General features: G+C 54.3%; 6 protein-coding genes across 6 annotated transcripts; 2 read left to right on the forward strand and 4 right to left on the reverse strand.

Moving 5' to 3' along the window:
- Positions 1 to 510: 510 nt before the first annotated feature.
- A1O7_04058 (cytosolic nonspecific dipeptidase) lies at positions 511 to 2,097 on the reverse strand (the record flags this gene model as incomplete). Its single annotated transcript, XM_007758074.1, has 4 exons — positions 511 to 1,815; positions 1,868 to 1,935; positions 1,986 to 2,017; positions 2,066 to 2,097. 4 exons carry the CDS (start codon positions 2,095 to 2,097, stop codon positions 511 to 513), a joined length of 1,437 nt encoding a protein of 478 aa, XP_007756264.1.
- Positions 2,098 to 2,467: 370 nt separating this feature from the next.
- Positions 2,468 to 3,070, reverse strand: A1O7_04059 (uncharacterized protein; the record flags this gene model as incomplete). Its single annotated transcript, XM_007758075.1, has 1 exon — positions 2,468 to 3,070. The coding sequence occupies one exon, from the start codon at positions 3,068 to 3,070 to the stop codon at positions 2,468 to 2,470; it is 603 nt and encodes a 200-aa protein (XP_007756265.1).
- Positions 3,071 to 4,089: 1,019 nt separating this feature from the next.
- Positions 4,090 to 5,241, forward strand: A1O7_04060 (uncharacterized protein; the record flags this gene model as incomplete). Its single annotated transcript, XM_007758076.1, has 1 exon — positions 4,090 to 5,241. One exon carries the CDS (start codon positions 4,090 to 4,092, stop codon positions 5,239 to 5,241), a length of 1,152 nt encoding a protein of 383 aa, XP_007756266.1.
- A 925-nt stretch (positions 5,242 to 6,166) lies between these two features.
- On the forward strand, positions 6,167 to 7,489 carry A1O7_04061 (uncharacterized protein; the record flags this gene model as incomplete). Its single annotated transcript, XM_007758077.1, has 2 exons — positions 6,167 to 6,644; positions 6,768 to 7,489. 2 exons carry the CDS (start codon positions 6,167 to 6,169, stop codon positions 7,487 to 7,489), a joined length of 1,200 nt encoding a protein of 399 aa, XP_007756267.1.
- Positions 7,490 to 7,993: 504 nt separating this feature from the next.
- On the reverse strand, positions 7,994 to 9,735 carry A1O7_04062 (isocitrate lyase; the record flags this gene model as incomplete). The annotated part of the gene is made up of 3 exons (XM_007758078.1): positions 7,994 to 8,351; positions 8,418 to 9,469; positions 9,532 to 9,735. 3 exons carry the CDS (start codon positions 9,733 to 9,735, stop codon positions 7,994 to 7,996), a joined length of 1,614 nt encoding a protein of 537 aa, XP_007756268.1.
- Positions 9,736 to 10,999: 1,264 nt separating this feature from the next.
- Positions 11,000 to 13,549, reverse strand: A1O7_04063 (alpha,alpha-trehalase; the record flags this gene model as incomplete). Its single annotated transcript, XM_007758079.1, has 5 exons — positions 11,000 to 11,255; positions 11,307 to 13,045; positions 13,097 to 13,218; positions 13,283 to 13,355; positions 13,406 to 13,549. 5 exons carry the CDS (start codon positions 13,547 to 13,549, stop codon positions 11,000 to 11,002), a joined length of 2,334 nt encoding a protein of 777 aa, XP_007756269.1.
- Between the last annotated feature and the right edge of the window lie 1,067 nt (positions 13,550 to 14,616).

Below are 14,616 nucleotides of genomic sequence, written 5' to 3' on the forward strand. Positions count from 1 at the left end.
ACTTCGGCGGTCTTCTGCTTAGTTTCCTTTTCGGGCATTTCGCGATAGCGGGTTTGTGAGCGTGCTGGATGCAACAACAGTGCGTCGGAGCCACCAGCCTGTGGTTCAAATGGGTGTCTGGCTTTACACAGAACACGTTGCTCCATTTTTGTCATTACATAGATCACACCAGCCGTGGATAATCTATCATCCTGTGAAGAAAGGCAGGAGAAAGGCAGGCTAAGACAACACCCAATGTCAGGCCCGATTGCGGCGCACAGATGCCTCACCGTACTAACCACCAGGCCTCGCAGGCTCAACTGTACTTAAGATGGCACGTGAATGGCTAAACAGCCACAACAGCGCAGGAGGTTCCTTCAATCAATCTCAGGCCGCACGGCCTACATGGGCTACAAGCGCCTCTAATTACTGAGGAAGCGGAAACTGACTTTGCCGATGTCAAGATTCCGCGCTGCATATTGCGGTACGCTTAATATCTGTTTCATAACAACCGGTACGACGATACCTTCTCTAAGATGCAGTCATTGGTTCCTCGGCAACATAATGCAGATACGCGCCCAACAGCTTGGTTCCCTCAATGTAATTCCTCCGGTCCAGCTTCTCGTTGATACTATGCGCCGCGTCCGTAGAGCTGCCCATCGGCAGCAAGAGCACGTTCTTCCCCGTCGCCTGCTCAAATGTGATGGTCACTGGGATCGAGCCGCCCTCTCTCGTCATGTCGGGTTCCACACCGAAAACTTCCTTGACAGCTTTGGCCGCTGCAGAGAAATTCCAGTGGGAGGGCGAAGCGACCCACCACTTGCCATCGTGTTGGCAATAGACATCCAGCGAGTTCTTGGAGTTCAACTTTGCGAATTCAGAGCGAATGTATTTGAAGACCGCTTCGTTGACAGCCGAGGATTCCATATTTGGCACAGTGCGAATGGAGAATTTGCCAATGACTTTGGCGGGGATGACGGTCTTTGCTCCGGGAGCACTGAACGCACCTTCCACACCGTGGATGGACAACGAGGGATACCGCCACCTTGCCATGAGGGTCTGGTCCTTGTCGTTGAAGATTGCGGTTTGGCTGCCGAGCGACTCGTACAGGTTGTCCATGGTATAGGCAATGGGTCCGTACAGTTTCTTTTCTTCTTCAGTCAAAGGGGCGACCATTTCATTGATACCTGGGATGAGGATCTTGCCGTCATTGGAGACCAATTTGGAGAGGATGGTCATGAGGTCCGTCATGGGTTCTTGGGCGGTGCCGCCAAAGACACCGCTGTGGAGGTCCTGGCCCGGACCTTTAATTTCGACAGAGTAGTAGTTACAACCCCGGAGACCGTAGGTCAAGCATGGTTTCTCGGTCCCGAGCCAGTAGTTATCGGAGATGCAGACGGCGTCGGCGTCTTTGAAGAATCTCTTGGCCTCGGCATTGATGAAGTCGTCGAGACCCTCACTGCCATACTCTTCCATGCCCTCAAAACAGCAGAGCAAATTGACCGGGAAATCGACACCAGCTTTCTGATGGGCTTCAATGGCGTTGAGCCAGCCTAGCACGGGACCCTTGTCGTCTGTGCTGCCGCGGCCGTACATTCTCCCTTTGTCATCAATGGTAAGTTCGAAGGGCGTGGTTGCCCAGCCATCTTCCACGAGGGCGGGTTGGACGTCGTAGTGGCCGTAGACGAGGATCGTGCGTTTGGACTTGTCGTTCCCGTAGCGGGCGATAATAACTGGCGGGAGGTCGAGGTGTTCTTTCCCGGGTTGTTTGCCTAGAGGGCGTTGTTCCACTTCTGCGCCCAGCGATTCGAGTTCGGAGGCCAGAAATTGGCCCATCTAGATATCTGTGAGTATATCGTGGACATGTCATCTTTAGGCGCGTACATACTCGGACGACATCCTTTCGTCTTTCTTCATCTGCTGAAACGGAAGGGATTGCGACAGCTTTCCGCAGGCCTGCCTGGTGTCAATACCCCGCTAACACCGGCATTCGAGGCTGTACTCACGGTCGATGAAGGAGTCGGCAAGCTCGTCAACCCTGCATTAGATTAGCAAGTCGTAAGCGCGATAAAGTTATCTGGCTCACTTTTTGAAGTACGGTTCTAGTTGAGGCGCCATCTTGTCGTCTGATATATGGCCGTAGTATGTTCGGACAGAGCAAGTAGTGTTCTTCAATGGGTGTAGCAAGCCTGTCGAACAGCGTGGAGGCTTGAACTTGGTATGTAAGGACGTGGAAGAGCAGCGAAAGGTGCGTGAGAGGTGGAGCATGTGAGCGGCTTGGTGGGATGCGAAGACTGCGGTTGGATGCGGTTTGGAGAGGATGAGGAACGAGTGAAGATCTCCGAGCAGTGCAAAATGGTTCTTTGACCTGAATTATACATTGGCAACCTGCAGAAACCATCTGCTCTGTGGCTCTCTACTGCGGCAATAGTACACGCTGATATATAGAATCTCAGCACGCTGAGAAGAATGCATCCTGCAAAGTCTTCTATGCATCTTTGAGCCATCGTTGCTTTCTGATCTGCCTGTCCTCACGTGCCTCCCTCCTCTTTTTGCCCCAGTTTGACTTGATGATCGCGGTCACCATTTGCTGCTCTTTCCCTTTCTGTGGCGCTAAGCCGTCCACAACCAGATGTGTAAAGACGGGCGAGCAGTCGAATTTCTTGGAGAGTCTACTGACGCTCCACTGAGTTGGATCTGTCGTTCTCAACCTTCGCATCTCCTCCAGGTCCTTCTCCGTCAGGTGATATCGCTTTTCCGCTTGCCCCTTGACGGCCGGTAGCTGTTGAGTCGACTGTAGCTGTAAGCCTCGGGTTTCGGGGTCTGCGAACACCTTTCTTCGGTCGTTTTTAGGGAGGAACAAGTTCGGCGTGTGGTAGACATTGGGCATGCTCGGGGGAGGATTGTAGATAATGTGGTCATGTGGTTCGGTCTTCGAAGGGAGAAAATCTGGATCAGGCTTGATGTTCAGCCGTGACCTAGTTCTTCGGTACGTATTGGTTGACTGATGGCGTCGAAAAGAAGGTTGCAGTATTTGAGCACAGAGCTTGTAGAAGCGCGACGAGGTTGAGGTGACCATATTTGACTGCATCGTCGTCGGCATCGTAGCACGCTTTTTGTCAGACGCCCAACTTGAAAGTTATTGACACTTTTCCGAGCCGTCTAATTCTTTTGCCAAAGGTATCCGACAGCAACAGAATTTCTTTTCGCCCCCGACCAGAGACTATCGCGTACAGGGGATGCTTTGTGACGTCGAAAAGGTATGCGGCCGCCGGGTCGAGCGTGTTAGTCCACCACTCGTAAGTGTGACGACGAGCTGGGAGTTGGCAATGTCGAAGATCAATGGTGCTGCGCCTTGAAAGCTGAATTGGGCGAGAGGAGGATCAGCAGTTCGCGCAGTGAAATCGAGCCACTCAGCGTACAGCGCAGTTAGAGCTGAGCTTGGCAGGAGCGAGCGGATTCAAGTTCGTCACGAGACACGCGCAACTTTGTCCCTGAGACAACAAGTGCTGCCAAAAACAGGTGCCTGGATGCCGCGGGTGGGAAGCCCCTAGGCATGCCCCCGATGCCCAATTGGATGGCCGGGTGACGAGCTTGCAGCGTGCCTCCAATCCCTAATTAACGACGCAATCATTTGTTGTGAACTCTTGGTGAACTCGTCGATCCTTCCTTGCGTGCCGTGTCCCTCCTCTCGTCTCGTAAACCGGGAGTTCCTTCTGAGCCCCAGCTTGACGTCTCCTCTCATTCACACCACAACCGCATACTTCTTGTTGCTCAGGCCATTCACTCCACCTCCTCGTCGCCCGGAAGACACAAGGACGACCTGATTGCGAGTTATATTTCCTTTCTCCGTCCCCATTGCCCTACGCTGCGAGTGCGTAGCCTGGCGCATGTGGTTCTGAGCACTGCGAGTCAGGCCCCATTGCAGGCACACGTCCAATCTCGCTTTTTGTTGCTTCCTACCTCTACGACATGTTCTGCCTGAGGCCCTCGAATTAGAATCTAATTTACCTGATCTCCTGCACCTTCGACAATACTTCTCCCGCGTGACTTGCTTTGCTCCAGTTCAGCCATACCAGACATCCACACCCCGCACCACAAACCGCCGCCATGTCGTCCAAGGCACCTTCTGTCAACGACAAGACCAGTGCTCCAAGCACCGAATCAAAGGACTCTGGTGCGCCACTGCTGAAAGACTCCACTGCACCATCTACTCGAACAGTGACCGCCGGGCCCGCAGTGGACGAGACGGCTGCAAAACCACGAAAGAGAGATTTCTGGAAACTGGGCAAGAAGCCGGAAGAGGACAAAGGCAAGGGGAAAGGCACGGTATCTTCAAAGTCACCTCCTACGGCGGCGAGCCCCTCGACTGGCTTGAACCCGGTCTCGCCCATGAGATCACCAGATTTGGTTGGCGGTTCAGTGTCACCCCACCGGGGCTCTCTGGGTCACCCCTACGGTGTGCCGGGTTCTCCAGGGCAAGGGATGGGCACTTCTTCTCCTCGACCGCACTCGCCGGCCTCGTCGATGATTTTTGAGCGAAACGTCCAGGAGGATGTTGCTCTGCCCGAGAAGTCCCCGCACATGCCCTCTCACGTCCTCATTGAGAACCACATTGCGCCAGCCCTGGACGCATCTGCAGAAGCCATCACGGATAAAAAGCTGAATCCGGACACTGTGGAAATTGTCACTCATGCCACACATCAACCAGCGGCGGTGACCATTTCTGGCCTAGGAGCCGAGCAGTCCATGGCTTCTTCAATGCAAGATGATTTCCCTCCGTCGCTTGCATCACTTGCGCATCGAGATACGGAGACCGGGTCCAACTATGGGTCTCTAGACACGACTGATGTTCGACGTTTGAGCTTCATCTCTTTTGCCGACGTTGTTCACGGCGAACAAGAATTTGGAGACGCGCGGCGCGACTCTACATATGTACCGGGCCATCCGTCCCTGGCACCGGCTAGGTCTCCTTCTCCTCTTCGGTCGCCCACTTCTTCCGCTGCTCCTGGGACATCACCCCCAAGCAGTGTCACAGCATCCGTGAAGGGATTTGAGACGTCCCCCCATCGTGCTCCGAGAGGCGCAGGGAGCCCACTTCCAGGCCAGAGCTCGCCTCTGGCTGCAGGCAGCGAGATCAACGTCGAAACCATGCGACAGGCACTCCGGAAAACGGGAAGCGGGGATTTGAGCCATTTCCGCAGTCCACCACTGAGTGCCGTGGGCAATGATGACGGGACCTACGACCGACCTTTCAGATGAGTGTATACGACCACGAGGCCATGAGCAATCCGGGAGGAGGTGGCATGATATACGCAGGCGCACATCATGATGGAGGATTACTATGAAGATAGGACAATATGGATTCTTTGAGTTTCTGACCTGTAGAAAGGGTCATTTTCGTTCGGATATTAGATACCACTTGTCGACGATTAATGCAAATTCCACACAGTAGGCTGCTTCAAGTGCAAGTTGTAGCAACGAGCTTCGAACGCCAATGAAGGTGGCGTTTGCCTGTAGCAGTGAGAATTCGATCGAGGGACAATGCATGTATTCGGAAGACGCTGTCGAGACCATGCCCCGGTTCGCGGCCTATGCAGGGCACGTCACCTGCATCACGAAACCTGGAGAGCAAGGATGGCAACGGGGTGGGGATGGAACATAAGGGCTGACTCCGCACTTTGCTACGATCTGGCCCCGAGGATCGTATCAAATATCCTTGCCGAACCGAGCACGCCGAGCTGCCTGAACCATGATGTGTGTTGACGAAGGGGGTTCAGGCCCAGACGCTGAGTGAATTGAATGCTGTCTAGGGCCCCCCTTCCATCCTTTTGCTGTTCTCCTCCGCGATAAGTCATACTTATTGACCGGCTCAACGATTGTGCACGGCGTCAGCACGACCCCATCTCGCCATTAAGATCGGAATAATCGCTTGACTCAGGGAGGAATATCACACATCGTGGTGCGTCCAAAGTGCTCGGAAAGGGCCTCACCTCAAAGACGACTGACTTAAGGAGATCGACCCTGAGCACGCTGGCCACTTGACCAGTTATAACACAGGTTCTCAGTTCTTGAACCCCGCGGGTCCTCTTATCAAGCGGCCCTAGTATATATCAAGTACTAAACTATTAACAACGACTCCTCCTCCTCCTCGGACTACACTTGATCCCGTGGCCCTCCGTCAACAATGGCCGTGCAATCCAGCCTGATCAACGGCCCCTCCCTGGCGAGCATCACCACCGGTGTTCTCTTTAACCCCCTCCTCACGGGCCCTCTACTACTCTACGTCCTCCGCAACCCCTCTGTCCTAGAGAAACTCCCCTGGCCACCAACAAGGTATTACAACCTCCCTTTCGACCTCCCTTGGCCCTTTCCCCGTAGTATTCGCGTGGGAGCCACGCCGCCGCTGAGGACGCTCAAGTTCCTCTTCACCTGGGGTTTGATCCTGTACGTGAATCGCTTCCTGAACCGACTGGCCTTGAACTATGGCCATCTCAAGAAACAGGGCGAGCCGTGGGATTTTGGGGCCGAGGGCAAGGAGACGGTGCTCATCACGGGCGGGTGTTCCGGGTTCGGGAGGGAGATGGCCAAGATGTTCGCCGAGCAGACCAAAGCGAACATCCTCGTATTGGATGTCCAGCCCTTGCCGGACGATCTTAAGAACGGTGAGTCTTTCTAGCAGTGCGCTTTCTTGCGAGTGCTCGCCTGGTTCAAATCTTATTCTATAGAATGCGGTCGACTCTGTATTCTGTACTACACGAACTAACGAGCATGTATATATATCTCAGTCCCTCGCCTGTCGTACCACCACGTCGACTTGACCTCCCCGGCGTCCATCCACGAGACGATCGCTCAGGTCCTTAAGACGGGCCCCGTGCCCACCGTACTCATCAACAACGCGGGTATAGCGCACGCCCACACGATCCTCGCCACCACAGACGACTTCCTCGAGAAGATTTTCAGGGTGAACATCCTCAGCCACTTCACGCTCATCCGCCTCCTCCTGCCGCGCATGATGGCCCAACGCAAAGGGCACATCGTGAGCATCGCCAGCATGGCGTCCTACACGGGCTGCCCCAGCCTGGGCGACTACTGCGCCACCAAGCACGCCGTGCTGGGCATGCACGAGACCCTCCTCGCCGAGCTGGCCACCCGCTACAAGGACCAGGGCGGGCACTGCGTGCAGGCGTCGATCGTGCATCCGATGTGGGCGCGCACCCCGCTCGTCGGGTCCTGGGAAAGGCAGCTCAATGCCTCCAAGGCGCCCGTGCTGGAGGCTAAAGATGTGGCGGCGCCGGTGGTGAGGCATGTGTTGGGGGGGAGGAGTGGGAGTGTTTTTGTGCCGGAGCGGTATAGGTACGCTACCATCGCCAAGGGGTTGCCGGATTGGGTGGGGATCAAGTCGAGGTTGGATTTGGCCGTGAATACGGACGTGGGGAGGGAGCTGGAGACAGAGGCGCTGGAGGTCAAGGAGAGGAAGGGCGTCGAGGAGAGTTGGGTCAAGACGTAGAGTACAGTGTTGTTAGCGGGCGGGGGGCCTGGCGGGCACTGGACAGAATCTATTAGCTATATTATATACAGCTATAGCTGTTGAAGCCCTTTTGCAGCAGAGTGGGCGAGGTGGTATAATGATGGTGGTACTTGTGTTTTATTAATGCTGTTATTAGTGCTATTACTAGTGCTGTTGCTGGTGCTGTTGCTGGTGCTGTTGCTGGTGCTGTTGCTGGTGCTGTTGCTGGTGCTGTTGCTGGTGCTGTTCCTATCACTTATAGATGGGCGTTGGCGTTGGGGTGTGTACAGCTCAGTCGAAGTGTACCATAACTAGAATACCGAGAAGAAGCATGCTTCATTAAAATAAGCCAAACAGTATCCAAACAAGAAATGTACAGTGCTGTACGCACATCACTGTGCCGCAGCAGGTACCTAGCTACACGTTCCGTTCCTTGTGAACACGTTCACCCTCTGAGCGCGTCCGCCTGCCTGCTTGTCATCGCTTCGATTCCACCACGTTTATTCAACTGAATTGCGTCTCCGTGACGCCAGCTCCCATCGCCGAGGTGCTGGAAATCCCTCCCGTAACCATGCGCAAGAGGTTGTCTACATAGTTAGCTCCAGACCACTTCTGATGCGTGACGACGTCGATCTTGTTGGCCATCTCGGGCTCCTGGATCAGTTCGCCGTAGGCACGCATGCCGCGCTTGGCAAAGTTCTTGGCGAAGGTGTCGGAGATCAGGGCCGTGGAATGGAGACCCGCCAGCGTGATGAACTGCCAGCAGTAGCCCAGCTCGGCGAGACGTTGGATGTAGGTCTCTTGGTCGGACGAGGACATGGCCGCCTTCCAATTGAAGGACGGGGAGAGATTGTATGCGAGTCTAGTAAGGACATGTGTTAGCCTCTTTGCGCATGGGAACCAGCATGGGTTAGGGCAGTCCACTTACTTCTGCTCCGGCCACACGGCATGCACGCCATCGGCAAATTCCTTCGCTTGTGCGAAGTCGGGCATCTTACTCTCCATCCAGATCAGATCTGCGTAGGGCGCAAAGGCGATCGCTCGGTTAACCGCGCACTGGCAACCGCCTTTGTATCTGTAGTAGCCTTCACGGGTCCGAGGAGCGTCCCAGTCCCAGTAGATATCGACGCCCGTCAGGCCCTTGGCGATGGCTCGACATTGGTTGTTTGACTTGCCCTTCGAGGCCTCCTTGTACTTTTCGATCAAGGCGGCCTTGTTAACGTGGACGCCGGCGTTGATGGCGTCAATGACGGCTTCGTCGAACAACTTCATGCCGGCTTCTTCCGTCCACTTGTCCTCTATTGCCTGGAGTTCTTCACCGTTTTTGCCTGCCTGTTCGGCCGCGACCATCAGATCATTCAAAGGTTGGAGGTTCTGGTTCGTGCTGCCCAGAATGAACGAGTGATCCCGGTGGTCAATCGTCGTTGTGATTAGGGTGGCGGCTTCCGAGTCGGTCCGGGCAATTGCAAGCAAGTCGACGCCCATGATATCGGCCTGGGCGCGAATGGCCACCAGACGATTGATGTGCTCGGAGATGGGGACAAGGACTTTGCCCGCCATGTGGCCGCATTTCTTGGTGCCAGGAGCTTGATCTTCAATGTGGATGCCCGCCGCACCTTTCTCCACGAACAGCTTTGTGAGTTTCATCACTGCGGTGAGACCGCCATGACCCGTGTCGGCATCCGCGACGATGGGTCGTAGATAATCAACATTTGCCACGGAGTCACGTTTGTCCTTGGGTGTTGTGAGACGCTCTTCCCGTTGTTTGCGGTCGTGGAATAACTGAGCCATGAACAGATGCTGTACCTTGTTCGGGACAGTGTTCATCGGGTAATCAGCCAAGTCGGGCGAAGGCTCGTCGGTGGAAGATGCGGTAGAGGAGGATTGCCAGCCAGAGACGTAGACGGTGTCGAGATATTTGTTCATCTGGGTCAGCATCGTCGGTTCAAGGCAGCCGTAGGTGGCAGAAGCCGTTTTGGTCTGCAGGACAGGTCAGTACTGATGGCAATATGGTGTGAGATGACGGTGTTCTCGAGCCGTACAGCAAACCGCTCCTCGACGAGCTTCCACAACTTCTTAGCCTGTGCATTGGCGGGGTACTCGATTTTGATGGTGCCTCGCTTTTGCACAATCTGTTCGGCCGTGAACGGTCGCTTGGTGAATCGCCATCTCGAATCAGTCCACCACTGCTTGACAGCCTCCACATCCTGGAGATATAGCTGCTCTTCTTGGTCTAATGGAGACATTTTGGATGTGTCGACGACGACTCTTTTTCGAGGTCAAGTGTGCGTATGTTGAAGGATGCAGCCGAGCTTCAGTGCAGCTGACTGTTCCACAGACTGATCTCGACAACGACACAAAAACACGGGATGGATCAACACAAACCCAAACTCGGAAGAAGGAGGTCGAAAGGAAGCTGAGACAAGCAAGATGGGGAGCACGAGCAAAGATTAAGTAAAAGATGCACAAGCGCTGCTTGAGCGAGGCTCGGGCGCGCCAGTGGCTCTGATCACTCCCTCCTTGGCCCGATGATGCATGGTGAGGGCTCCGTCAGTAAGTTCCCGAGCCAAAAGCTGGAGTCTGGGCTCAGGCCTTGCCTCTTCCGGGTGCCAGAGAGGACGAGCGGGGAGCCCAGATTGGCTGAGAGAAGCCATGGCCGGACTGGAGGAAAGTAGCATGATGAGGCAAACAGCACCGCAGATGATGGACGCGATACTTTGTTTGGTTTCGGTCCATGATCGGCTTTGTGGGGGAAGAGGTTGGCATGTGCCTATGACGTGGATTGGGCTTCCTCCGTTCATCCGCTGCTCACTGGGATCTTCGCCATATTCGACGGATGTTGGATGCGCACGTCTGGGCAGGGCTGGGCATGATACCATAGCTCGTAGCTTGATAGCTGTAGTTTCTCCTGCTTTGCGAGGACCCAAGCTGTCGCGGTTAGACATAAAATGATTGTTGATTCTGGAGTCACAATCATGGACTGACAGTGCCTCGGTACATAGGCTCCGCCCTGGCACGTGATAGAAGGGACGGCAACTTTCGGACGCGCAGGGGCTGGATGCAAGCCGGCGCTCGTCAGGGAAAACCCTCCGGTCAATAGGGCTATACCACAGAAGCGCCACACGCCGATTGGCTGCACGAAATGATCCTTCTTCAACGTTGAATCCTCGCATGAGTACTCCGTATTGATAGTTCATTTAGGTCTTAATGTCCCTAGGTACGTAAATGCAGAGGTAAGTGCTCATAGGCTCCGAGGGAACCCCCATTCTGATCCCTCATGTCGTGCTTGAAAAAGAATGCCGTCCCAGCAACGCCAAGGATCAATCGTCTCAACTCATCTGGAGCCTCGTGCCTTTATGCTCGCTAAAAATGTCAATGTCGTAGCCCTCATTAGGCATCATGCGTCGTCTGGATCACTCTAGGTCTATTCTTCGCATCGATGCAACTGCAGATGTACCGCCAAAAAGGTGTAACGATGATGCGTGATCACCCGCACAGCGTTGACGTCGTTCAGTTCGTGAGCGACTTGGTCAGGGACTCTGTGCTGGAGTTGACGGCAGGCTCGCTTGGCACTTCGTCTCCCGAATCCGGTCTCGACTCGTCCGAGCCTTCTGGAATGGTCTCGTCAAGATCGTCAACTGCGCTAAGTTTGATCTTGGTCGCTTTTTCGAACGTATCATACGGAGTGAGCGTGCCCAGAGCTCGTTTCATGTGCATCGGAAGGAACGAAAGCCCGTAGACGTAGCTGGCGTTTACCCAACCAAACCTGGGATTGTCAGCACCTGGGTCGACGACAGCACAGAACCGCATCACTTACCCTTCTCGAGGGACGCCCTTGAAATCAGAACCTTGGTTGCCATACTCAGCCTCAACCTTGTGCGGATCCAGCTCCCGGGTGACGTTGTACTTCTCTACAACAACGCCGTTGAAGTCGACAAATGCCTTAGTGACCATGTACAACCACTTGTACGCCAAACGCTGAGCGTCGTCGAGGTATCCGTAGTTGATCAGACCGCTCCAGGCCAACATTTGCTGAGGAGCCCATCCGAACGGATAATCCCACTGCCGGTTTGGTCGATGAAGGCCGATTTCTCCACGAGATTCTTCAGTTCCCGAAACCAGCCCTCCGAAGGCATCGAATCTTGGTAGCGCATTGAGGAGCAGGGAGGCGGCTTGCTTCGGTGATGCACATCGGGCCCACATGGCCCAGAATGTCGTGGCGGTCTCGTAGGTGGACCGCTTCTTCTGGACAGTGTCATAGTCGAAATACATGCCCTTGGCTTCGTTCCAGAGGTATTTGTCCATACGGGCCCTACGCATTCGTGCTCGTCGATCCCACGTGGCCGAAACCTCGAAACCCTGCTTTCGATTGGCCTCAGTCTGGAATTCGGTTGGAATGGACAGTCTGTCGTTGAAGTGTTTCCGGATGCACCATGCAATGTCAACTTCGTACTTGTACAACAAGGAATTCAGATCGATCGTTGCCAGATTTGCTGCAACCCCTTCCAGTCGGTAAGAAGTGTCATGGCCCGATTCACGTACCGCGCGATCGTGCAAGAAGTACTCGTCCAGGTCGGCCTCCTTGACCTCCTCATTGTTGTATGCCTTGACGAACTCCTCAAAAGACATTCCATGCTTCTCAGCGTATGGGGTCAGGATGTGAACAAAGTGGGAAGCCTCGGTCTCGGGAGGGACGCCAAGACCATCGGGCCGATATCTTGACAGACCAGTCGTAGGGTCATAGCGAGGAGCAGCCATCCAGACATTGTAATACTCCTTGATCGCCGCTCGGATGGCCAACCGCAGAAAGTCCAACGCACCAGGTTCGTGCTTGATCTTGTCGTAGACTTTCATCGCCATGTCGGTCAAAAATGGTGGCTGTGAGCGAGTAAGGTAGTAAGAACGATTGGCGTTGAGAATCTTGCCATAGTGCTGGATGCAGAAGGCAAAGTTGATGACCATAGATTTTGCCAAGTCGACTCTTCCGTTCTCAAGCAGGCCCAATGACTCCATGTAGCTGTCCCAGCCGTAAAGCTCGTTGAAGCGGCCACCAGGGACGATGAACGGCTCTCCCTTGAGAGTTTCCTTGCCGTCGACCATCTCTTTTCTCATAGCCAGGGCTAAGATGCCGGGGGCGTGGTTAAGGCTCCTGACGAATTGTGCCGTTATGGGTCCTTCGGGTAGCCAGCAGACATCGAGCCGCATTTCTGGGCGATCTTTGGCAACTTGAGTGTAGTATTCGAACTGCTCAGGACATCCAGGAGGGATGTAGATGCGGGGCCTGGGATCAGCAGTCCAATCCTTGGGGTCCTTGCCCGCCTTTTCGATCGTGGCAGCATCCAGACTGCGGGTCAAATTGTTCCAGAACTCGTCTCTGATGCGACGGGATAGACGATCGACGGGATTCTCACTCAGTCGGGAGCGGTGTATCTTGACTACCTTCTTGCCCAAATCTTGCGCCAGTGTTAACTCTTGCAGGAGGTTGCTGATCATATAATTTCCACGAACTTCGGCCGTTCGATAGCCTGCGGAGGCCAATGTGCCCAGATTGATGTGCTACAAAGGGAGTCAGCCTCCGCGTGTTGCCAATATAGAATGGGTCTTTACCTTTGGTCCATTATCTTCGATTGTGATCTGGTGATTTCTGTCCACGTCTTCCCGATCGAGTAGATCCTGTAAGGTGCGGTCGACGTCTACCAGCAGCTCCTGATGTTGCTGATGATGCTCATCTGTGCGAGTCTAGTGTCAGGCGATACGTATAACATCGGCGGACCTGGACAAACTGGCACATACCGTGACTGGTTCTTCGAGCGGGATAATCACCTTTTCCCAGGCCGAGAGGGCTCTCGCGAGCAGCTTTGATGTACTGGGCCAGTCAGCAGGATGAACGTGGGCTAGGACTGGGTATTGACAAACCGAGGTGACTGCTCTGTTTCTTGAACCCAGCAGCTGACGTCTCACGGCCTCCTCGTCGTAGTAGAGTGACGGAGAAGAATAAGGGTCGCGGCGCTCCAGAGACGAACTCCGCCGACGGTGTTTCACCCCATCTGGCAAGGTCATGACCAACAGCAGAGATACTCAAGAGGCGTGATTTCCAATGAAAGCAAAGGCAAGGACTCTGAACGAGGGTGAGGCAAGCCCAAAGTGAGAACTGAGCGATCGTTGTGTATGTGTCGGCTGACTATCAAAGCGGTTGCGCAGAAAAGGGCCAGCGATTAGAGTTGCAGATTGAATGTTTTGGCGATGATGACAGGGGCGATGATGTCGATTTCAGGGCATGGACCCGCTGAAAAATCTCCAATTTCCTTTTTGAAAGGCTTTGTGGCTGCAGCCGGGGATGCCGGTGTTAGGTGATAGGTTCCAGTAGGTTTGTAGGGTCTAGGCCACGACCTGAATCCGGCCGCTGTCGAGTCAATCTGAGCACACGACCACCAGGTCGGAGGAAAGGAAGGAAATGTTGTAAAAATTAGAGTAGGTAAAGGCGGATTGTTGCGATTGTCGTTGGCGATGGTGTGAGAGAGAGAGAGAGGGGTGAAGAGGTGGAGATCTGGTCGACTGCCCCTCTATTATCGTTTTGTTCTTGCCCTCCAGATCTGTCACAAAGCAAGAAGGGTGCAGTTGAGCGAGGAGGAGCGAGCTCCACGGTAAGGACAGAAGAGGGTCAGGTGCGACACAAAAAGTAAGTCGAGTCTGCTTTGTTGTTACTTCTGCAAAGTCACTACGGAGTATTTCCACTTGCAACTCTCTTATGTTTCATTCCGTCTGAGGGAGATTGCCTCTCACTTCAGTCGAGTCGCAGCTAGAGACGTGCAGAGAGTGGAAATTTTTCACAGGAAAGTGGCACTCTGGTGGATGATCAATGCAGGTGTGACTTGTCCAGAACGCGGGCGGTACTTGTCTCTCGAGGCGGTCAGGTACCTTGAGGAAGGGCAGATAACCGTTTTCGAATATCTCGCCGGCGTTATCTCTTCGGGGTCCGTGAGATGCAGCCGCACCGGGCCTTGTGACCTGTCCAGATCGTGAGAGGCGCGAATCAATGCAGGTCCGGAAATCAGTGGCACAACAAGGCGTTTGTTGGCCACTCGTCCAATTCGCAACCCATGACCCCAAATCCGGTGTCGTCCATA

The sequence above is a fragment of the Cladophialophora yegresii genome (assembly GCF_000585515.1).
Source record: "Cladophialophora yegresii CBS 114405 chromosome Unknown aczIN-supercont1.3, whole genome shotgun sequence".
NCBI classification, from domain to species: domain Eukaryota; kingdom Fungi; phylum Ascomycota; class Eurotiomycetes; order Chaetothyriales; family Herpotrichiellaceae; genus Cladophialophora; species Cladophialophora yegresii.